Consider the following 24,337-nt stretch of genomic DNA (forward strand, 5'->3'; position numbering starts at 1 on the left):
AAATAGCTCAGTGGTTTGAGTAGTGGCCTGCTAAACCCAGGGTTGTGAACTCAGCCCCCCAGGGGGCCATTTGGGGATCTGGGCAAACAGAGTATTTAAAAAAAAAAAAAAAAAAAAAAAAGGGGGATGGTGTTTGGTCCTGCCAAGAGGGCAGGGGACTGGAGTTGATGACCTCCCAAGGTCTCTTCCAGCTCTATGAGATGTGTTTTATGTAATGAAGCCTAAGAAATTACAACCATATCAACCCCAGGAATTCAAGAGTCAGGAGTCCAGCTGCAGAAAAACAAACCATAAGCAGAGAAACCCCGCCCCCCGCCAAAAAAAAGGAAAAAAACAAACCAAACCAACCACAACAAAAATACCCCCCACAACCAGGAATATGTTTTAAAGAAGTTTTGAGTAGCTTTCATTTGGCATCTGGTTTCTGGGCTGTTGGCATGTACCTGGGTCATGTTTTCAGGCTGTTAGCTGTAAAACTGGGAGGTACTTTCAGCTGTCATTTAACAAAAAGTGAATCTCCTCTTCACTTGACTACAGAGCTGGAGCTGTAGAAAACCAACAACCATCATGAGCTGTACTGATAAAGTCACAAGCTGGTAAAACTGAGATCCATATTCTCATTTGTTTTTCAAATGGCCCCCCCGGGGGATCTTTCTTGATAAGGCAAAGCTCAGCTCACAGCCTCTATAAACCATGGGCTTGAAAAATGTACATTGGAGAGCAAGGCAGAGGAAATTACTGCAGCTGTCCTGGAAACAAAAGTAGTGGATGCTCCAGACATCTCACTTCATCAGCTTGCAGAGGCCGCTGTAACCAGAGGAGCAACAGAGCTTTGAAGGAATTCAGAGTAGCAAGGGTATAAGACTGCCCTGGCCACATCTCAGGCCTCTTCCAACCTCTGCCCAAGCCCTGCCCTAGAATGCCACCTGTACTCCCCGTGCTGGAGGAATTCCCCACAGTGTCCTTACATCTGAAAGGGGCAGATCACAATGCTGATGAAAACAGCCCTTAAATTCACACAAAGGGGAGGGCAAAGCTTGATTTCACTGACTCTTTGTAAGTATCCCCAAACTGAAGAAAACTAAAGTTCCTTTACAAGTCATTCCTTCAAACTCTATTAGGCCCTACAGAATAAGGATAAAGAGTGAGAAAATGTTGCAGGCTCAATCCTCAGCCATGGCTGACAGTTCCTGCCCCTCCATCTGTGCTGTGTTGATTGATTTCAGGAATCAAGCTTCTGAAAGTTGCAACATTGTCTTTTGAAATTATTATTAATTTCCTCCTGGCAGCGTTCTTCCCCTCCACTGCTTTTCCCATGGAGGCTCCTTGGCTTCTGACTTCTCTAACTTAGAACAAGAAGCTGGCCATGTGCTCTTTCCACATTTTGAAGAATCAGCATCTGTGCTTTAATGATGACAATTCAAGCATGCTTTAAATGAAGGGGATCTAGGTTTCCTTGCTATTTACTCTTTCACTGGAGCCTCATGGAGAACAATACTGTCATGTCATTCTAGGGCAGAGAAAAAGCTCTGATCTTTCTCGACAGATTGGCTAAAGATTTCTACAGGATGCAAGAACAGGGCCAGTAGTTTTTGGACACACATCTCCTGCAACTGTCTTAATTTTTTGTTTGGCCTGTCTGCTGTTGGTAGTATGTTTTTCTGCATGTGAGGCTCAGAGTTGGAAGTCAAGCAAAATTGTGCTGCAGGCATGAAAATACGCCATCTGATATAAAATTGGTGTCTGAGACACTATCATCAGTACAAGCTCTCACTAGTGGGAATTACACACGTAGGATCTGTGAGATGAAGTGATTTAACCTGTTGCATCATACACATTTGTGTAAGCCTCATGAAACATCTCCAGCCTGTTTAATGCAAAATGGCATCTTCCAGTCTCTCTTACTGCAGTAAAGAGGGTGTGATGGGTGAGAGAAACTGGAGTGCTCCCTTCTCATGCTTTTTTAAAGATGCATATACTTGCACTACACTTGCTTTTACACATGCTGAGACAGAGACTTGGAAAGAGTATAGAAATCCAAAGAACCCAACCACAACCGATTTGTAACGGCTCATTGTTTTGAGTCTTAATTGGAAATGGGCATTGTTTCAACAACAGGCACAAGAAGCATTCCCAAGTGTTCAGTTTAGCAGGTTAACAAATGAGGCTTTCTTGGCATCTGAAGCCATAGTCTGTAGAAGAGGAAACTGAAGTCATCATAGATGACTGTTCCTTGTTTAGTGGGTAGGTACATTAGCTTTGTCTGCAGTAGAGAAATTTACTGACAGGCTGCGCAACATGTTAGCAAGGGCACAGGAACAAAGCGTGTAGGGGCAGTGCTGAGAGCCATTGAACCAAACTATAAACCCTGGATATAACAGAAGTCATTTCAAGTCGGGGTGGGGGATCTGACAGGCCCCTCAGCCCCTCTAGATCTAGCACCTATGGATGTCTGTGACACACTTGTTCACTTCCCCACACGAAAGTGCTCAAACCACTTCACATGAAGGATTTACTTTCCTCCTTGAGTTCTTCCTTGCCTCTGGGCACCTTACTGGAGTTACCACCCTCTTCCTCCCTCAGGCGTCAAGGGGCTCCAGGACAGGCTCTCTCAGATCAGTAAACCAGCTGTAAAGGAAGGCAGCATTACAATACACAGTGCCAATATGCTACAACAAGAGTTCCAAAACATTGTCCACTGGTCGCCGCCCCCCGTGCATGTACAACTTCAAATCCCACGAGATACAGCCCATCAGCCTAGTTCATACCTCACCCCAGCATCTTCCACCACATATAGATTCTGCTTCTGCCAGGCAGCCACCCCAGCCTTGCCTGCTGGAGCACAACCTCGCTCTTCCCAGCAGGCAAACCTCATCACCAGAGCGCTCCTGCGAGTTCATCCTCACTAAGGAAGCAGTCATCACACTGCCTGTTCTGTTTACCATTCATCTCAGACAGGCCCACAGGTAGACAGAGCCCTAAGCCTTCCAGCATTGAAACATCAGCAGGTAAATCCCCCTGTCCTCGCTGTCCGCTCTTTTCAGTCCTTGGCTCCAGCTCAAGATCATCCAGCAAACGCCCTGGCCTTGCCAGTTCAGCCTATAGCTGTTACTACCTCCTTAAGGATCTTCCCAAAACTCTGATTCCCCCTGATCCTTATTGTTCCAGGTGCTGCTCTTCCCTTTTAGAAGGACAAAGTGGGAGCAACTATACTGGCATGGAGGGGAGAGAGAATGGCTGAACTTGTTTTATTTAAAAGGGTCCAGCTACCCTCCAACATGTTCCAAGAATTGGAGGGAGTAGATCAACTTGCAGGTGTGCCATGAGCATCTGACACTTTTTGATATCATTCACTGATGGTCTATATTTTCTGTTTTTAAAATGAGATACAATGTTACTTCTTCGTTGCTACAATACCTGATCACATCACTTTATTTTGGTTTTGCTGTATGTGTTGCTGTTTGGTGTTTTGGTTTTTTTTTTATTTTGGTCAGACAATTTTTTTGAAGAGAGTTTTCATAGGTGTTTTGCATTAAAAAAAATTCTTGTTTGGTGTCCCACGGTCTCAAAAAGTTTAAGAACCACTGGCGCAGATGAATCTATCAGCAATATAAAGAACTGGTTCAGCCTAAATGGTTTCAGTCTGAAATGCTTCACACCAGTATGGGCACAGACCAGATGCTAGTCATCTTCTTGCTGCTCTATGGTCACAGCCATCCTCTCCCATGCGCAGAATATACAGCTGTGTAAGACAACTGAAAATTTGGGTCACCACTGGCTCATAATGTCTCCCCACCCACTGCTTCCTATCCCTGTTCTGTGGCTTCATAGCTTCCTCCAGAGAGGATTTAGTTAACTTAGAAGTGGGGAAACCTGCCAGAGCTATGAGCAGAACACAGAATCTGCGAAAGAGCCATTCAAATGATAAGGAAGCCATTTAACAGGCATTTGCCAACCCCAGGTACATACTGTCAGTTTATGAATTTACTGTGTTACTCTACATGATATTAGTTTAAAAATTATTTTAAAATATTGTATTAGTGTGATTTTATAATCTTTAGCAACACATATCTAAAAAATTGCCCTCGCCCCCACCCCGCCCTGCCATCACGCACAGGGGCACGAGTTTAATAGTACTGCACAGAGCCCCAAAATCCTAAGTGGGCCATGTCCATGGTCCTCTAGGGGTCTTAGGAAATCGCCAAGAATCCACTGGTTCTGTAAGCTATGGCCAGGGCTATAGGATAGATTTCTGGAGGGCCTTTAAACTGAAGTGGTTTTGAACCACATTCATGTGACTGTGAGGCAACTTTGCATTGGGCCTTAAAAGGATGCAGCATGGCTGGTGTGCACACACTTGTCTGAGATTCATCTGCCTCATTGCCACAGCTGACAGAGTTTTGGCAGAGTCCATGCTTTCCCCCTATGTTCTGTCATGCTGTGTGCATTGACACCCCCAAACACGTTACCCGTTAATAACACCTCTTCCACACACCCCTTTGGGATTTGCTGACAAGAAAAACATCCAAGGATGCAGTTAAGTTCAAAGATTTCTTTATTAAAATACCTTTTCCAAATGCACCACAATAACTTTCGAGGTTGGTGGTGGAGGGAGGGCAGGGTTGGTGGAATGCTAGGATCTATATTTGCCAACAGAGATGAGCTAACAAGGCCATAGTTGTTTGTGAAAGGTTTAAATGTTTTATGACACAAGCAACCTTTTCCTAGGGAAAAATAAATTAATAAGGTATTAGTCAGTGAGAGACCGAACAGTTTAAGCCTCGGGGGTGGAGGGGAGGGAGAAACAATCCTTTGTTTTCAAAGGAGGTATATATATTTTCTGTTCCAGAGCCTTTGATACAGAGTTTAAAGCAGTAAATGTACATACATATATTTATATATGAATCCATATGCCATCTCTCTGTAAGAATGACTTAGATCCAGCATTTTAAATAATATTTGTCTTTTAAAATAAGAGCTTTCTTATTGATGTTCCCCTGATCTTGCAAATGACCCTGCAGTGATACATGGGAACACACTGCAGAATCGGGACCCATTTTACTGTCAGAAATGAAAAACAATTCAGTTTGGGTTTTTCGTTTGTATTCTCTATGCAACAATAAACCTGAGATTAAAATGGATTGATCAAGTGTTTGGACCCAGGGCTTTGTGTGAGCCTGGTATTGAACTAGTAAAAGGCACTTTGGGTGGGTCTGGGTGTGGTGCTGATCTTCAAAATCATGGAATCAAGGTTTTTGTTTGGCATATTGCAGAGATAAGGTTGGGACAGGCATGAGGTTACAATGTGGATCCAGATAAGCTTCTGAACGTCATTGAAGTTTGCAGATGGGATTTGATTAAGGGTTTTTAGCTTCAGGCCCAATCTGTTTACCTGGGACTCAACATCTGTGATCTAATCTGGATTGTGATGCGCAGTCATTCTTTTGAGAGAGAACCAATATGCCAACCAACTCAATGAGCAGTGAAACTTTGAGACAGAATAAGTGATTTAACAAAGGACTGGGAATATTTGTGTCACTAGTGATGTAGGCACTTGATAAAGTTCTGAATCTCTGTGCAGCTATTAAATTTTAAAAGAGCCAAGAATGTACTCTTACTTTGCTGCAGTTTACACTCCCAGCTCCCCAGAGCAGGATGAAATAGAGCATGGAGAAACAAAACTCTTTCCATGAGAGAAATTAATCATGTGGCAGACACGTGTCATTGGTTTCCACAGTCACTTTCCAATCCGAATCTTTATTCGTAATTTTTTATAATTACATGCTTTATGAATGTCCCTGTTGGTTACTCCGAGGAAATGAACATGGAAGAGAGAAGGGTGGCAGGTTCATAAATAAGTGCCAAAGAGCTTTTGAAACAGGCACATCATCTTGCCTCTTGTTCTTTTCTCCCAGCAGTTGATGTTTCCAATGATGCTTTTAAGTGGCATCAGGAGAAACTTCTATTCTCTATTGGCAATGAAAGAGGGAAAAAAAACCAATAAGAATAAATGAAAGACACTCTTGGATCAATGAAATTGCATAAAGAGAGCATAACATATCAGAGAAAGAACATAACAACAACTCTTCCAAGAGCTGCAGAATCAACTCAACAGTCATCATGTCTCTCCTCCAAGGTTGTTTAGGCTATGGCTACACAGCAGACTTATTACAAAATAAGCTATTCTGAAATACCTAATTTGAAATGGGGCTGCTATAAACAAAAATGTTTTTCAAAATAGCACTGAGATATTTTGAAATACATAGTCTGCTCACATAGCCCTTATTTTGAAATAGGCACTATTCCTCCTGCAATGAGGTTTACCAATTTTGAAATAATAGAGCCGCTATTTGGAATAGTTTAGACAACAGCTGTTATCTCGAAATAACTTGGCTGTGTGGCTGTAGCTTTAATGTCTCCATTGTGTGGAGAGGAAGCTAAGACACCATAAGATTTAGACTAACATTGTCAAACTTGCTTGCCTATAATTAAGCACAAACCTATGTGGTCAGATTTTCAGTTCTCACAAGTGGAAGGAGAATTAGAGACATTTGTTTCCAGGATGGTACATTCTGTGTTAGTACAAATGTACACCTGAAAGTACAATGTGTCCTGAGTGAGGCTAATCAATCCACATTCACCACCAAGACAAAAGAAAACAAACAAACAAGTCAAAATTACAGGGGAGAATATGAAGTCAGAATGTACACCCGCAGCAAATCCAACACAATACCAAATTAGTATTTGGCGAAGTGGCTCTCTCATTGTTAAGATATTTCCTTCAATATGTTTTCAGAAACTAGGATCATTAAATAACTTAGAAAGATTGCCAGCTCTGATTCCAGGAAGGAAACCTCCTCCCAGTTCCTCTCTGAGTAATTCAATTAATTTACTCCAGACACTTCCAAGCAGATTTTAGGTTAAAAAAAAAAAAAAGCAAAGATACTTGCTTTTTTTGCAAACAAGAAAAAGAGGGGCCAGAAGCGCAGAGTTTGGTTCTACTTCTCAATATCCCTCAAGTCCAGTGTGTTCAAACCCAGGTTAGTTTGGTGATTACCTCTCTCTAGTCAGGACTTGTAAGATAAATACTTGCTTCAACTGCAAAATAATTATCCAACACACCATCCTCATTGCGTTAAATGGCATCAATCCTTTACTGTGAATCTGCTGTCAGTGCATGGCTTTGATGAAAGCACTGGGATTACTTATATCACGAAGTCCTGTGGCACCTTATAGACTAACAGATATTTTGGAGCATAAGCTTTCGTGGGCAGAGATCCACTTCATCAGATGTATGAGTGGAGGAAGGTTCCAGAGGCAGGTTTAAATACCCGGGCTTTTCCGCTCTTGATGTTCACACTTCCACATTAGCTACTGATAATGGGCCACATCCTCCATGACTGAACAGCCCTTGTCAACTCTGGCCCTCCTCTTGACTTGTACTCCCTTCTTTTCATAAGCCCATGTATTTAAACCCTCCTCTGGAACCCACCATTCATGCATTTGATGAAGTGGGTCTCTGCCCACAAAAGCTTATGCTCCAAAATATCTGTTAGTTTACAAGGTGCCACAGGACTTCTTCTTGGTTTTGAAGATACAGACTAACTTGGCTACCCCTCTGACACTTATATCATGGTGTTGCATAACATGTAGCTAGCAAACCTCTTCTTTGTTTTCATTGCATTAAATTAATTCTGACAGTGACGCAACTTCTCCGGGAAGGGCTACACTAGACCTAAAAGATGATCCTAGATACGCAATTCCAGCTTTGGCAATTGTGTAGCTGGAATTGACTTATCTACAATCAACTTACCTGGCTGTCCACACAGAGGGAGGCTAAAGGGAGAAGCTTTCCCATCAACTTCCCACACTCCTCATGATATCGAAGAGTATGGGGTCGACAGTCAGCCCGGGATAGTTTGATTTCATGCATCCCTACGACGCATGAAAAATCAAACCTGACTGGGTCGATCTCCTGCCAAATGTACAGGTACCCTTAGAGCTGAGAGTAGAATAATAATGTGGAGAGAGCTCATTATAAAGCTGCTTTCTTTAGCACAGCAATCCTTGGTTGCGCCTTATGATTTCCTTCCCAATAAAGAAGACCATTATAATATAATGCTATGGCCCCTTTTCGTCTCGAGAGACAGTGGTTAGCAGTGGTACTGAGAATCTATGGGCACTGTTTGAGTCTGCAGTTTCTCTTGTGTCTTACGTGTCCAATATTGGATTTGCATGGTCAATTGCAATAACTGCATGTTGGTTAATTTCTGAATTCTTGAGTTTTAGGGTTTTTCCTTCTAACACGAAGTTCTTTAGTGTGGCTTGCATATATACTATCAAAGGATGATGTGCCCTGTCATGCAATTGTTGCCATGTATTTCAGTCTGATGATGTAGATTCCCAGGAGTTTGGATCGATGTTGAATTTTTTCATGATGTTTTTGCATGTATCCTTGAATCTTAGCTTTGATCTACCTCTTGATCTCAACCCACATGACAGTTCATCAAAGAGGATTTCTTTGGGAAAACGTTCATCACCCATTCTTCTCACACGACCAAGTCATCATAGTCTTCTGCTGTTGAGGATCGCTATGAGGCTGGGTATGCCAGATCTTGACAGGACATCTGCATTTGAAACTTTATCTTGCCAGTTGATAACTCATAATTCTGCAGAGGCAGTCAAGATGGAAGCTGTTCATTTTCTTCTCCTGGTTAGAGTAGGTGGTCCATGCCTCAGAACCATACAGCAGGATACTCAATACACATGCCCGATAGATTAATGTCTTAATAGGTTTATTAGAAGTGAGTGGGACAGCATTACTTAAATTTGAAGTGGGATTCAGACACTAAGGATCCGACTTGAAACGCCCACAACTAACGTTCCCTCTAGTATTTTCCATCCATGTAAGGATTTTTTCCATCCCCGTGTGGAATAAATTTTTACACACACCGAGGTGCACACAAATGTGTGCCACCAGGAGCAACAAAAAACCAAGCTGTGGGCACTCTGCTGATTGGCTGGGAGGCATCTGAATCTCTCCTGAACGGCTGCACAGACACATAGCTCACAGGGAACATACGTCAATAGGAAGGCATGTACCCTCACCTCTGAAACCTAGACTTCAAATAGGGGACTAGTCCCGTGATCCTTACTTCCTTCGGTCTCTCCCCCCCATATTTTATGTGGTATTGCCAAAAAAATCTCCACAGTTTCTGGTTCTCTCTATGACAATGTCAGATAACGAGTCTTCAGGGCCTATACTCTGACTCGTAACTACAGCCAGGAAATCTGGTAGCTGGGCATTACTTTCTGACTTGAATATCCCTTTCCTTAGGATGCCAAGTGTCAAGACTGGAGACTGAAGGCCTCTCTCTACAGATCGGGGCAGCAACAGAGAAGGACGTCTCCCCCACAGAGAAATCTTCCATCTCCCCCAAGCACTTTTGCAGACCTTTAAAGCAGAAAACTGCCTGAAGAGGAAGGTTAAGCCACTCAGTTAGGTTATTAGGACTCTCTTTGCTGGATGGGGAGAGTCAGCCACTCCCTGTGAGTTGAACGGTACCTGTGAAGCGTGGCAGAACACAGTGCTGCAGGAAAACAAGCTACAGAAGAAAAGTACTTGAATAAGATGAGGAGAGAAGGCACGGCTGGAGTCTCTCCATCTCTTTTCTCTCTTTGCTTTTGTGTTGCCTGAGCCACATTGAGAAGCAAGGGAAAAAAAAAGGAAACTCACTGTCTGATCCCCACTGTGGCTCAGTTATCTGGAGGAGAGAAAGAAACATTGGATTGGTTCTATTCAGCAGGTAAAAGAACGGAAGCCTGATGCTGCTTGTTATCCAGAGGAGGCCCTGAGAGCAGCACTGGGCACTAGAGGCACAAGCACTGGTGATTCAAATAGCTATTTAATCAGGAGATGTTGCAGTATTTGACTGCGACAGGGATGCCTGGGGGGCAGCGTTCCCTGTAAGCTCAGTGCTTGGGCAGCAGCCCAGAAAAGAGTCAGGTGCCACCCAGCGGATTAGCAGGGCATCCACAGCCACCATCCTGTGTTTCCGTGCATGGTGCACATCCAACACACCTTGGTGCTCATAACAAAATGTATTCTGCCTGGAGGGAAATAATTAGCTGGAACACTGGTGGGCAGGGGACATTTCCTGTCCAATAACATTATGTCAGAGTTTCTAGGGGATGCCTGTGCATTACAAAAAGTGCCATTTCCTGTGAAGTAGCCTGTTCACCATCAGAGATTAAGTTTAGTGGCACATGCGCATTCTGATGCTGCCTGTCTGTGCACTGTCTATATGAATCCCACAAGAGCATATTGCTGGTGAAAGCTCAGGTAAAAGCAGGCTTTTCTTTTATGTATGGATGAGAAACTAAAAAAAAAAGTTTGTGAATTTTACAGGGGATCTTATTACTACTCTCCAGCTGCAAACAGGAATTTGTACAAGCGACCACAAGGAAAATGCAGCCCAAAATCCAGCTCCTCTCATATAGCGTGCTGGGAGATGGTAAAATTTTGGGCCCAATTAATTAAAGCCAAAAGTATTTACATAGGGTTCTAAGGTGTTTTCTCTGCATCCCATTCAAAACCCAAAGCACACTCAATATGCCTTGGGATAATGGCTTCTAAACTCAGCTTTGGTAATACAAAAAAAATGTATTGAAATCATAATCAATAGTATCTTGCATCCAAGGACCTGAGAGCTTTGCAAACATGAATTAAGGAAGCCCCTTGGCACCCTTGAGAGGGAGATATTAAATTTCTTTGCCCAACTGTAAAATAATGAGGAGCAATGGAGTCAAGACCAGACAATAACAGAGCCGGGTGTAGAATCCCACAGGACTGACTATCCACTGGGTCACAGTTACTGTATATATTACAAGCATTGTGAAATACCTATAAGTACTACAGGGCAAGGACTCAGTTCACATCAGCAACTAGCGCCTATGTGGAATTCTGCTTTATGTATCTGTTATAGATAAAGATGCAAAAAGGCCTGAATCCTACATGCATGTAACTCTCACTGACGTCAAAGGGTACAGAAGATAAGCAGGGTTCACTCCAATAGACAATTCAGAGCACTTGTGCTACATCTACACTATCCCAGAAGCTTGATCTGCTCAGGGTTAACTTTCCAGGGTTTGATTCCATGCATCCAATACGGACACATCAAATAGACCTCTCAGGGGTCTCAGTCTATCCCTGTACTCCTCGTGAGACACAAGGAGTAAGGGAGGTTGATGGGAGAAACTCTCCTGTTGACCTTCCTCTGTATACACAGACAAGTTAGCTAACAGCAGATACATCGATTTTCGCTACTCAATTGGCATAGCTTGAACTGTGTATCTGCGGTCAACTTTATCTAGCATAGACATAGCCCAAGCAAGGACAATGTACCTTATTCAGGTCTATGACAGCTGTTTGGTGCAGTTACTTCCCTCTACCTTCTCCTGTGTATACTAAGTCCTTATCCCTGGCATAGCAGTTTTGATTTTTTGGGGGGTTTTTGGGTCTTTTTCTTTTAAACCTCCTTTGTGACACCATGAGGTTGCATCTTTGCAACTGGGAAAAGAACTAGGCTTGATTTAGTTTTAGAAGACAGAAAGGAAAGTAAAACTCCAAACCTTTAAATGACAATGAAGAATAAACCCAATTTGCCTATTCAAATCCGCCTGTTCTTTGTAATGTATTCTGTGACCTTCAGTGCTCTGCCAATGGACTGTAAACAATGTACAAGGTTTCTAGTGTATCCCATGTGGACTTGAGTACTGGTGGAGGGTGGAGCACCCTTCTTTTCAGAGCCCGAGTCTACGCTATAAAATTTAAGTGAAAGTTACATTGACGGACAACCACTGCAGTAATTAAATCACTTTCCCATGTCTACCCTACTCTTTGCATTGGCTGTGAATGTCCTCACCAGAAGCACTTGTACCGAGTTAACTGCCAGTAAGGAACGTTGTGGGACGAGTTCTGAATGGCAACCAACAGTTTAAGTAAACAACGCAGTGTCTGTACTGATACTTCATTGACCTACATCGACTTAAGCACTGTGTCTCTTGCAGAGGCGGAGTTACTAACTCTGCAGAGTGGTTGAGTGACATCGGTGGGAGCTACGTTTTAGTGGAGATGCTTACAGTTAGTCAGCATGAGGTAGCTTATGTTAACGTAACTGTATAGGGCAGAACAGGAGTGAATGTGTATTGTTATCTGACACAGAGACTGCTATGGTGATTGTTATTTACAAGTTTCATTTGCTTCAGGTTTTTTGTAAGCAGCTGCTCCAGAGTCATATACAATAAGTGTCAGGAAAAATAGTCTCCTGTCCTGGTTTGTACAAACGGATCTTTGTACGGACGCGCATACTCCTCTTCTGCAGGCTTCTGCTCAGGGGACCATGGACCTCTCAGCCTGGGGATGGGACTGTCTGCAGCTGACATCTCCTCCATCCTTCTCCCAAAAGGTACAGGTTGAACCGTTCTCATCTGGCACCCTTGGGATCTGACTGGTGCCAGACGAATTTGCCAAATGACAGGAGGTCAGTATTTTCTAACACATTACAATTTTCTAACACATAACAGTTGGGGCAGGGGGCTGGACTCGGTGGCCTCTCGAGGTCCCTTCCAGTCCTTGTATTCTATGATTACTAACACTTCCACTGCTTACTGGGCTCTTAAAAGACATTTTGGGGTAAATTACAGCTAAATAACAGCATAGAAGACTGAAAGCCAGGACTGGTGGCTGTAAACAAACTTTATGAGACCATGAGAAACTCTGCCTCACCCATGAATAAGTGGTCATCCAGCTAACTAAAATTGTGCCAGATTATGAAGTTTGCCCATGAGAGAGTTCCGGATTAGAGAGGTTCAACACGTATTCGTCCTCCACCAGCTGTCTCTTAGGAATCCCACCGTATTCTCTAAGATCAGGAGGCACTTGGAGCTCTGCATGTCAATATGTCACAGTTTCTCCATATCCTAACAACTTTTCCTTTTCCAGAATTACCCTTTGAAAACTCTTTTCTTGAGATCTAACCCTACAGTACTATAATGTCAGTTTTGCCTAAGAAAGGACTGAGCAAAAGACCTCAGTGTTTAGCTTCTGGACAGGATCCTCCTCTCTTTTGCTCTTGATAGTCTTATGGGGGGCAGGCTCTATCATAGTGTGGTTTTCATTGTGTGTTTCTCAATTTTTTAAAAGAAGATTATAAATTTATCAGGGCAGGGACTATGTCTTCCTGTGTGTTTACCCAGTGACCAGCCCAATTTGGGTGCTGACAGAACAGCATAATCATGACATTACTGAATAGTGCCTTGTGAGTGGAGGCATAAAGTATTTAATAAATGTTAATGTTCTGAAGTGCTTGTTCTTTGCCTTTTGCAGGTCAGCAGAGCCAAGTGCTCACTCACTGGAGGCATTTAGCCTCTCATTCTCTCCACAAACTGGATTTTCCTCTGATTAGTTTGGTGTTCAGAGCTATTCTCTGTATCATTCCTCAACTGGTAGAATGTTCATGAAATTTGAGCGCCAAATGTTAGTTTCGCTGGGCTTTTACATCACATGACATTGATCTTGTTCACTGATTGGATGTCAGAATAAGGTCGGAATTTGCTTTCCATTAATATTTGTTTAGAATGCCACAGTTTCCACCAACAATCCTGTCAGTCAATCTGTCTCCTAATATCCTGGTTGAAGGTACTACTTAGCACAGGTCAGGAGCACAAGCAGAGTTGAATGCAAGCTTCTGGTCAAGCCAGTAGTCACAGTCAGATCATCACCTCGCACCAGAACTTAAGAAGGAAATCACATCTGCAAACGGTAAAAATCTCCCAATGTATGTGTGTGTATGGCCTATTTGGACAGAAGACTCGATTGGTCCCAGTAGTTTTTCCAGCTAAGGTCCTAAACATACCTTGTTCATTCATCTTTGTTCATTTCCTATTTGACATTGATGCTTATTACTCCACAGACTGGCCATCCCAAAAAGAGCTCACCGCCTGTCTCAAGTGGTTCAGCTCTATCACGCTTTTGAATACATCAGCCCAGCGTAAGTCTGAGAACATTCCCAAGCTTGGTTGCGCTATGTCAGAATGTACATCCAAGCACCCAAGCCAACTTGCACAGTTGTGTTTTTAATGTGTAAACTACCATTTCAAAGAGTCATCATGGACCAACTGTGCTGTATAGCGGCTTTCTCAAATACCAGTTATTTCATGACTTTTAGAGCTCACTGCTATCTAAACATATCAGAGAAAACCTGGCCAACAAGGATAGAACCAAATGTGGTAAACAATATATTTCCAAAGTACTGTGAATATACAAATACTACAATTCTTGTTGTTATCTCAACTATCAGTTATCTCAGTCTAATTTCTTAAACTGTTATTCCTCAGATAAAATGTATACTTACAGAGTGCCTGTTTTCCCCAGAATCTGCAAAATAAAATATAGTTTAGCAACTGAATGGCACATTTCAAAGGGATCAGCTTCACGTGCAAGTAAATGAGACTTCTGAGTTAATTGCACTGTGTAATTTTGGAGTGATATAAACCAGCTGGTTGGGATGTTAGAAAGTGAAGGTTCAGACCCCAGTCCAGCAGAGCCTCTAAGTATGTGCTTAGTTTAAGTACAAGAGGAGTCTCATTGATTTCAAAGACTGATTCAGTAGACTATTAGCTCCCGTTGATCTTTTTGGCTAGTCGTGGCCTCCACAGCAAGTTGTGAGTGGTTTAGGAGCTGTTACTCCCCAACATCTGCTCCACACGGGGGCTCAGAAAGGCAGACGTCTGAGTGACAAAACACTCCCTCCTGAGAACACAAGCAGCTGTTGCACATAACAGAAGCTTCCTTTTAGAGTCCAGTTTAGACTCCACTCTGCTAATGATTTGTCTGATGCAGGCTGATTAAGGATGTATCTTTTATTGGACGAGGTGAGAGAGACAAGATCTGAGCTTCTGCAGAGCTCTTCTTCAGGTGTGAGAAAGTTATTCAGAGCATTGCCGCTAAATACATGATGGAACAGACTGTTTGGCATAAGTAAGGGGAAAAGCTATTCTAGATCTGATTTTAACAAATATGGAGGAACTGGTTGAGATGATACCAAGCTGGGAGGGGTTGAAACCGCTTTGCAGGATAGGGTTATAATTCAAAATGATCTGGACAAACTGGAGACATGGTCTGACGTAAATAGGATGAAGGTTAATAAAGACAAATGCAAAGCACCCCACTTTGGAAGGAATAATCAGTTTCACACGTACAGAATGGGAAGTGACTGTCTGGGAATCTCCATTGCTGGAGATATTTAAGAGCTGGTTAGACAGACATCCATCAGGCATGGTTTAGATGGTGCTTGGTCCTTCCATGAGGGCAGAGGACTGGACTCTATGACCTCTCAAGGTCCCTTCCAGTTCTAGTGTCCTATGATTCTAAGTAGCAGATACATATTTCAAGGGACTATATAAGATGAAGTCATCCTAGTGCTACAGAGGCTCAAGTGCTGATTTCCCTTCTAGCTGGGGGTGCTCCAGTCCCTCCCTCTGCACCACAGACCCCATCCCCACTTCCCCCAAGCCCATGCCAAGCCCGGCATCTACCATTCTCCTTGTCCCCATTCCACCTGGCCCTGCCATGGCTCTCTCCACCCTTGCACCACCCCCTTCCAACCTGTCCCTTACCCTCACCCCACCTCTTCCATACCTCCTCCTACGAGCACACTGTACCTCCACTCCTCCGCCTCCCTCCTGGAGCATTGTGAACACAACAAAACAGTGTTCAGGGCAGGGGAGAGGTGCTGGGAGCAAGGAGGAGCTATTGACTGCCAGTGGGTGTGGAGCATCTGCCAAGTTTTCCCTGGGGGTGCACCAACCCCAGAGCCAGCATGCCCAACAGCCCCTGCAGGAGCAAGGTGTGGGGGGACGGTGCCATGACCCAAAAGGGGCGGAGCCTCATGCAGAAGGGACAGGGCCAAGGACACTCAACCCTTAGCACCACCCAAAGGATGGTGCTGGCTGCCCCAAAACTTCAGAAGTTACGTGGTGCGGTGGATTGATGCTCCCACAGCCTTTCGAATGGGCCCAGGGCTCCCAGCTGCCACCCCTGTGGCAGCAAAACAGGCAAAACAGATGGTTGCTTCTCTTGTTCCCTCCCATTGGCAGGCCTGCTAGGAGCACCCACAGAGTTGGTACCTAAGCAGGGAGGGAAGTAGTTGGAGAATCTTGACATGAAGTACAAACGTCAAAGAAAAAGGAGATTCCCAAAAAGATACCCAAGATTTAATGAATAAAAGATTCATTAACCCCGTCCAAAGCCCCTGAAGGCCATGGCGTATTTCCACTCAGCTTCAGTACAGTGGTTTGAGCATTGGCCTGCTAAACCGAGGTTGTGAGATCAGCCCTTGAGGGGGTTATTTAGGGATCTGGGGCAAATAGATTTAAAAAAAATAAATGGATAGTGTTTGGTCCTGCCAGCTCTACGAGATAAGAGTCAGGCGCCTGGTGTCTATTTTTAGTGGGCAGTTAACAATTGTCATCTGAAAAAAAAAATTGCATTGGTAAGGAAACGGGGGTATGCAGCAGGGTTAGGAGGGAGACTTGTCATCCTTTCAGATGAAGTTGTCGGACTTGTTTAAAGTACTATATTTGAGTGATCTACTCATCTTTGTTACACAGGAAATACACGCTAGTGTTCAATGCCAGTAAGTACTTTTCAGTGCTAGAAGTTCCATGAGGAATGGCCACAGGCAAGTGAGGATGTCTAGTACATAGAACAAGTGTTCGGGGGTCAGGGCTTCACATTAATCCTGGGTCTCGCACAGAGCGGTTGAGTGAATTTGGACAAGTCTCTTAACCTCTCTACTGCTCAAATGACCCAGTTTTAAAGTTACATATAATAATCTTAACTTAGTCCACAGGCTGTGCTGCTGTAAGAATTAAAGTTTAAAAAGTCCACAGAGATCCTTGAATGAAAGGCACTACGCAGTGTGACAAAGTCCCTTGTCCCTGCGCTTCCTGGCGGTTCTGTGCTGCCTCAGAGACTCACGGAGGCCCCCCTTTTCCCCAGGCCTTTCCAAAGGCAGGGGTCTCCGCCTAGCGAGCCATCCTTATCATAGGCAAGACCAGTATGGGGAAAATAACACCAGTTCCCTTGCACGCCTGTGCCTGCTCCAGTACAGTGATCCCTCTGGGGAAGGGTGGGGGGAGTCCAGACCCACCCTCTACCCTGGACTCTGGCCCAGGGTCCCTAAGAGGACAAGAGGCAACTGGCAGGGCCTTCACCCCTGCCCCAAAGTAGTAGCCTCGCCCTGGGCCACTTCACCCACTGCTCCCCTGTGGTACTTTCTCGCTCTGCTCCTCCGGTGTGCCTTCCAAAACCATCCCACCACTGCTACCAGATGGGGAGCCTTTTACAGGGCCCATCTGACCAATGAGGGCCTGGGCCTAGACAGGGGACAGAAACGCATTGGCTCACCACCCAGTATACTGTCCTTCTAGAAGGCTCAGGAAGCTTCCAGGTAAGGGTCTGCCACAGCAGGTACAAAAGTGTGGTGGCTATAGCTAGCATACAGTTTAGTAGGTCTCACTCTGAAGATGTTGTCTCCAATGTTCTATGTAATGTCACCTTTGTTCAGTTTCCTCCTGTTACTCAAGGGTGTATGTTCTTGTCCTATGCTAAATAACTCCTCTCACTGCTTCAAGGTTATGCCAGTCACATACCTGTGACCAGTTAACTCCCCTCTAAGCTAAGTAGATGGACATAAGATTTCTATTATCAGCATTCTGATTACATTAAAATGACTACCGTCATATTTAACTGTTCGTTTACATGCCAGGAGTTCTGCAGAAAGCAGTGGTTCCCAACCTTTTCATTAGTGCAAACCCCCAATCACCTGCCCAAACTGTTTGCAGGCCCCAATGACCACCCATAATGTTTGCAGACCCCCATCAAAGCCAACTGTAGCCACTACGTACGCTTTGTCGAATGAAAAAGGAAACCACAACATAGATATTTGGACAGCAATTAATAAAATTATTGGAAGATATTTAATTTAAGAATAATATTCGATTGTAACTTTGCAATTTATTTAAAAGGCATTTTCTATGATAATTTTTATTTATCTTTTATTTTTTTCATGGAATCCCTGAAAAAGCTTTGTGGACCCCCGGGGTCCACAGACCTCAGCTTGGGAACCACTGGCCTAAAGAAAGCATCGCTTGATCTCTTTAGTCTTGTCAACAGAGCTCAGCCAGGAACCTAAGTCTGCCCTCAGTCGCATTATTTTTATGCCATTGCAACTCCATTGACTTCCATATAAAATTGGGCCAAATATTGTTATCCTGCCTGACAGGAGCAAAAGAAAGAATTTTGGAAAAATGTACAAAAGCTTCTTGATTGCTGGAACTAGATACAGCTCAAAACAATAATGCCATTTACTCCTGCTAGATCAAAGCCAAATTTGGACAAAACTAGCTATGTGATTTATAAACAGCTTATTAAGGAGAAAGCACGCAAAGCCTCACTGTGTATTGTGTTATCAGAAAGGAGGAAATTATAAATTTTATATATTTCCCAAACTTCACATGCAAGGATGTTTGCTAATCCAGGGCTATTTTGTCCTGTGTGGCAACAGATCAGCTAACGCTTTGTAACTGTGTCACCCAAGATCAAAGGATATGCAGTCAATCACAAATTGGGTTTCGAGGTAAAAAAACAATCGTTCCTGCCAGGGGAATGTCATACACCATGGTTATGGTCTGAGAGGTATCACATTGGCTGTTAGATAGCTAAGTGATTTTTGCTGTGTTTTGAACCAGGTAAATACAAATATTCTGTACTTAAAGCATAGGGCTGCCTAGGTCACGCTTGTTGCAGAAGCCAACAGGCCATTACTGTTCCACAAATCCTTTTTTCCTATTGTAACCTTTAAATACATTTACAGCAATTTTTAAATCTAAACCAAACTAGATTTTATTGTTACGTTGGGAAATGCTGGTGCTTTTGAAGGAAACAGCAGTTACTCCTATTAAAGGAGGCAGGAAAAGGTGCAGACGCATTCTGGGTTCTGATCACGTATGGGCAGAGTTGCCAACTTTCTTCCAGAGAAGTGCCAATGGGCTCTGTTATGGGCACCGGGGAATAAATGACCTGACATTACAAATCCTGCGATTGCTGAGATATTTGCCAAGTATTAAAGAGGTAACATGTCTATGAGTTACTGAGGGACTAAACATTTTTGTTTTTTCTCAGTGGTGTATTAGGCTCAAATAATGCATTTGCATGATAGAAGCAAATACTGGATATGCCACACAGCATGAACGCCTGTAACTCTTTGCCACGTATTTCTACATGTAGCTGTTTGGTATTTGGGAGCACGGATGAACATTCATGCACAGAGAGAGCTGTAGAGGTCTCACAAGTATATACCAAACAATCAGAAGTTATGTTTAGACTTAGTTGGGGTCTGCGATGGATTGATTGAGTGCATAAAAAGAAGGGGCAAAAGAGTGGTTCAGTTAAAGCAGGACCACTTGCAGTAGCTCCTCTGCACAGATGGCCTAGTAGTCCTAAGGATGCCGTTAAACACAGGTGTGCACCTATTTTTCGTTAAATATGCAGTTCAGCTGAGCCCAGTAACTCCATGCAGACAGATGGTGCTGAAACCATTAAGCATTGCCTGAAAACTGGAGCCAGGCCCACACTAAAAAATTTGGGTCTGGCTCTGAAATGTGTGTGTCCCACAGTTGAAAGCTGTTCAGATCCAGGGTTTGGTTCACACGTTACTGGGGGAAAGACGCTAGACAGAGGATTTTGACCAGAACTGAACCTTGAATACTTCAGACCAGAGTAGGCAAACTGCTGTCTCTGGGGGATATTTTGGGGTCAGGTTTAGTCATTACACATACAACCACACACAAAAACTATCACCATAGTGTTTAGGGGTTCCACATCTTCCAGGGTTGACTCAAGATTTAGCCAACCTGGGCTGAGCATTGGAATTGACGCCCTAAACCAGGTGACTTCCCCCTGGTGTCTTGTTTAGCTGATAAATATTTTTCACTGCTCTAGTGACTATTTTCTCAGTCTAATACAGAGGTGGGACATCTGGAGCCTGGCAGCAGGAAAGTGGTAGAACAGATTTTCTGATTACTGGGTCTGATGTCTAACTGCTCAATGTAGTGAGGACTTCGCATGCCTCTTTCCCCTAGGGAATATTTGTTTTTCCACAGTATATTGTTAGTTGTAATAGGAATATTAAAACTTCCTGTCTCGCCACTGCAACTGCCTCTCAGTAATGGATTTGTTTTTCCAGAGTAAGCAAATTTGAGTTTAGCCATGTATTTTGTTTGCTAGATTTCCCTTTTTCCAAAGAGGGATTAAAAATAGAGAGCAGTCCACAAATCACTGGTAAGGAATCTCAGTGGGATCTATGATGCCATGCAGTGTCCAATGTCCACCCAAAGGCACTGAAAGCCTTCCCAGAGTCAACAGTGGAGGCTGGATCAGACCCAGATCAAACACACTGAACAAGCTGAACTTCACTATTATACTATGGGCATGTCTTCACTAGACTAGATTGATGAGAAGTGATGGACCCAGTGGAGGTTAATTTATCATGGCCAATATAGACGTGATAAATTGACCACCAAGCACTCTCCGATCAACTCTGGTACACCACCAAAACAAGAAGGAATGGAATAATAGTAACACTCTGCATTTCTGACATCTTTCCATCACAGACCTCAAGGCTCTTCAGAAATATTAAGCTCATCCACCCAACACCCTCTGTAAAATGGTGATAATGCCAATTAAGCCAAGTGCTCACCTAAACTGTGTTAATGAACGTATCCTCCTAGCAGCCCAATAATGCTGGAAAGTACCAGACAGCCAGGTGACTTGCCCAGGGTCGCATGTTTGTCAGGGGGAGGGAAAGAACTATAACTCAGAAGTCCTGACTCCTACTCCTTCACTCTGCCCAGCTCCCCAGTCAACACTGACTCCTACAGAAGAGGATCCAAGATAAGCTCTCTTGGGAAACATTTCCCCCCTCGCCTTTTATTTTTCATCAAACAATTTTAGTTGCGGGTGGAGGGAAGGGGTAATTTATTTTGAGAGCCTGACAGTGAATTTGAGATGGGATATGAGGGGTTCTGAGTCTAATTAAGTATCCGGATCCATTTCACCCTAAGTTGTTCTTACATGATCGCAGAAGACAAGTTAGCCTATTTGATTCTGGACACCACAGCTGACGCACCCAGCCTACCAGAAATCACTGACTCATTGTCTAAAACGGCAGTTCCCAGCCTTTTGGAGATGACACTCCATTTTGACAATTCGGTAAGTCTTTGTGACGCAAGGCAATTAAAAACTGTGGAGGGGAAGGTTCTCCCCAGAAAAAAGTCTTTTGTAAAAGTAGATTCCTCACCGCCCCACTCCCAGGCTTGAACCCCTCGCAACTCCAAACTGCCCCCCAACCTACCTCACAGAAGCACCGCTGCTGCCACCTGCTGCTCCTTCACCAGGCCACTGCCTCCTCCTCCTCCTCGTGGCTCCCCCTAGACCTCCTATTCCCTTCCCTCACCTGCAGCATGGGCAGGTCCCCGACCTGCCACACTGAAATCAGACCCAGTTTAACTGGTTTAATGGCCAGATCCCTCCTGCCAGACATTAAACCAATTACACTGAGTTCCATTTCAGCATGGCAGGGCAGGGACTGGGAGCTGGAGCAGTGAGCAGCGGTAGCAGTGGAAGTTGCAAATGGCTCTTTGAAGACCCACATGTGGCTTGGAGCCACACAGCTTGCGACTCTTAGAAAATCTAATGGCAACCTGTGTTTGGGTCCCGACATGTAGGTTGGGAATCCCTGGTCTAAAAGCAGTTTTCCTGAGCTCATCTGTGCTTGCCAATCCACAGCCTCATCCTTCGGAGTCCTGGGCAGCTCCTGTAAGGTACTACGCTGAAGACTCAGCTCCTGCTAGCATCAAACTGATTGGTGTTAACAGAGTTTGGGGGTCCTTTGCCTAGCATTCATCTTGCAAGATTGGACTGTAAAGCATTCATCCGTCCGAACTGCTGAAGATGCCCCTGCTATCCAGAGCCCCTGAACCCTGCCATAGCTGTGTGTATACTTTATTATAGTGCTATCATGCAGCCTAGCCATAAACAAAGTAAATATTATTCTTAAATATGTAATGTAGCCATCCAAAACTACTGCTCGCCTGCATGATGTCCTGCTTATCTATTTGAAACACTTTTCCTGTGTGTCTGTCAGGAAAAACAAATGCAATTAGAACAATACGCCGTTGTTGTTTCCAAAAATAACTGAAACTGTAGAATGTTCTGTATGAGAGAGCAGGTGGGTTGTAAGATTAAGGGGGTACTTGCGTCTCATCTGTCTAATTCAGCCCAGACTTTCAATTGAATCTCATTTCACTGGACTTCCTGCCTTACAATAAATACAGTTTTAGAAGCCCCTTGAATAATAATCCCCTCAAACACACTTGATCTGATGACTTAGGTCTCTACAGTATGTACAGCTTTCTCCGCTCTGGGAAAAAGAATGGTACCATGAAAGACATAATATTTCTGGCATCACCACCCTGGCACAAAGAGAAAGCACCCAGACTGCTTCTGCATCCAAGTAAGGGCCTGATCCAAAGCCAATGTTTCTGTGGGAATCTTTTCACTGACTTCAGTAGGCTGTGGTTCAGACTCCTGAAACCTGCAGTTCTAAAAATTGCCAGGGCTGTCTGCCAAGTAACTGACCTCTTCTTTAGTAAAAAGACTATTTTGCTTTTTGGTGAAAGAATGACCATCGAGAGGGAGTGTGAACTAATGGTTGTAGCAAAGAGCTAGGAAACAGAACTCCCAGGCTCTATTCCTGGCTTTGCTATTGTCCATGTGTGTGATCTTAAGCAAATTACTCAATCTCTCTGTTGACTCAGCTGAAAAATGGAGATAACACTGACCTTCTGTGCCTCACGTGATAGAATTAAGTATGATTTTTGAAGCACTTTGAGACTCTCAGAGGGGCGGTTCAATAGGAGTACAAACTGTAGAGGGGAAAGGACAAGCCCAGACAAAAACTGAAAAATATAAATAAAAATAAAAATAAAAAAGGGACACGCATTACAAAAGAAAAAAAAAGAAAAGAAAAGAAACTGACCAGTCTGCAGCCTGACGTTTACAAACAGATACTCCCCAGTACAAAGGAGATGGAAGGAAATCCTCTCTGGCTGAGTGTTTGACAAGCTAGCAGGAAGCACACTTAATTTAGGGTTTTTGAAATTTCAGTGCTGCCAAAGCAACTGTTGATAGTCACCAGCAGTAAGACAGCTACTGGGATCCACGCACAGAGAAGTATCTTTGCCAGTCTTAGAATTTGTGAGGAGAAAGTGGGCAGCATCCACAGTTTGGAGGGAATATGATTGTATTCAAAATGATGTTACGTGTGATAAATATTACTTCAAAGCTTTTATGTTTAGGGGCAGGGTGGGGTGGAGGCGACAAAACAGACTTGTAGGAGTTATATACATTTTTTAAAATAAACATTATTGAGACAGGAAAAGAGAAGAAATACCCTGAAGTATATCACATTCTGTAGTATCACAAGAAGTGAGCCGCTGCATGTATGTTTGGGCCTGCCAATAGGGGAGGAAGGGAGGGGACTACCGGCCAGGACTCCCAGCCGCTGCTTCAGGAATAATAGTGGTGGCTGGAGCCCCAGGTCCTTTAAATCATTGCTGGAGCCCCAAGCAGTGCACTCCAGGTGGTGCTCAACACTGGCTGGCCTGGCCCTGCCCCTTCTGCCACATCCAGTCTATTAGCATGGGGTCCCACCCCAACCTCACCCAGATTTAAGTCTGTCAGCCCCTCTGGGTACATTCCGACCTGGAAGGATGGGGTTTGGGCTTGCGCTAGCACTCTACAGACACATGCATACACAACACTTCCAAGCTGCAGCATGAGTCAGGCTTGGAATCTGAAGCCCACGGAGAGCAGTGGAAGTCAGCCCCACCCTCCCACACTCTGAACAAAGTAAATATTGGCAGTTGGAAAGGGGCTAGCTTCAGAACACACAAGCCAAACTCACAAAGATTTGGGCAAGTTAAAATCCAGATTCAGATCTGAAGCAGCCCTTCTTGGCAGATACAACATGAATGGATTAATGGAGGAGCTGTTCCATTTGTCAGTCTCACCATACTGTGGATCATTACTTGATGAGGAATCCCAAAGATGCTGTGAAATTTATTAGCACTTGTTTTCTCAGCTGCTACATGGGATGCCTCCATAGGACCTCCATGTCTTTTTTCCATACCCTTTACCGTCTAACTTCTCTAG

General features: G+C 43.9%; 1 protein-coding gene across 19 annotated transcripts in view; it reads right to left on the reverse strand.

Moving 5' to 3' along the window:
• Nucleotides 1-5,724: 5,724 nt before the first annotated feature.
• Nucleotides 5,725-24,337, reverse strand: part of PECAM1 (platelet and endothelial cell adhesion molecule 1) — an 80,982-nt gene continuing 62,369 nt past the window's right edge. For 6 of the 19 annotated variants that reach the window (XM_075014309.1, XM_075014308.1, XM_075014305.1 and 3 more), the window contains 2 exons: nt 14,415-14,437; nt 5,725-5,969 (listed from right to left, as the gene is read on the reverse strand). In XM_075014309.1, coding sequence (XP_074870410.1) covers nt 5,940-5,969; nt 14,415-14,437 — 53 coding nt within the window. In that variant the 3' untranslated portion in view covers nt 5,725-5,939. Of the gene's footprint in view, nt 5,970-9,736; nt 9,765-14,414; nt 14,438-15,653; nt 16,189-22,965; nt 23,083-24,337 lie in introns of those variants that run through there. The other 13 variants (XR_012648238.1, XR_012648237.1, XR_012648236.1 and 10 more) reach the window with 5 other exon arrangements.

The sequence above is a fragment of the Carettochelys insculpta genome, chromosome 20 (genome assembly GCF_033958435.1).
Source record: "Carettochelys insculpta isolate YL-2023 chromosome 20, ASM3395843v1, whole genome shotgun sequence".
In the NCBI taxonomy this organism is placed as follows: Eukaryota; Metazoa; Chordata; order Testudines; family Carettochelyidae; genus Carettochelys; species Carettochelys insculpta.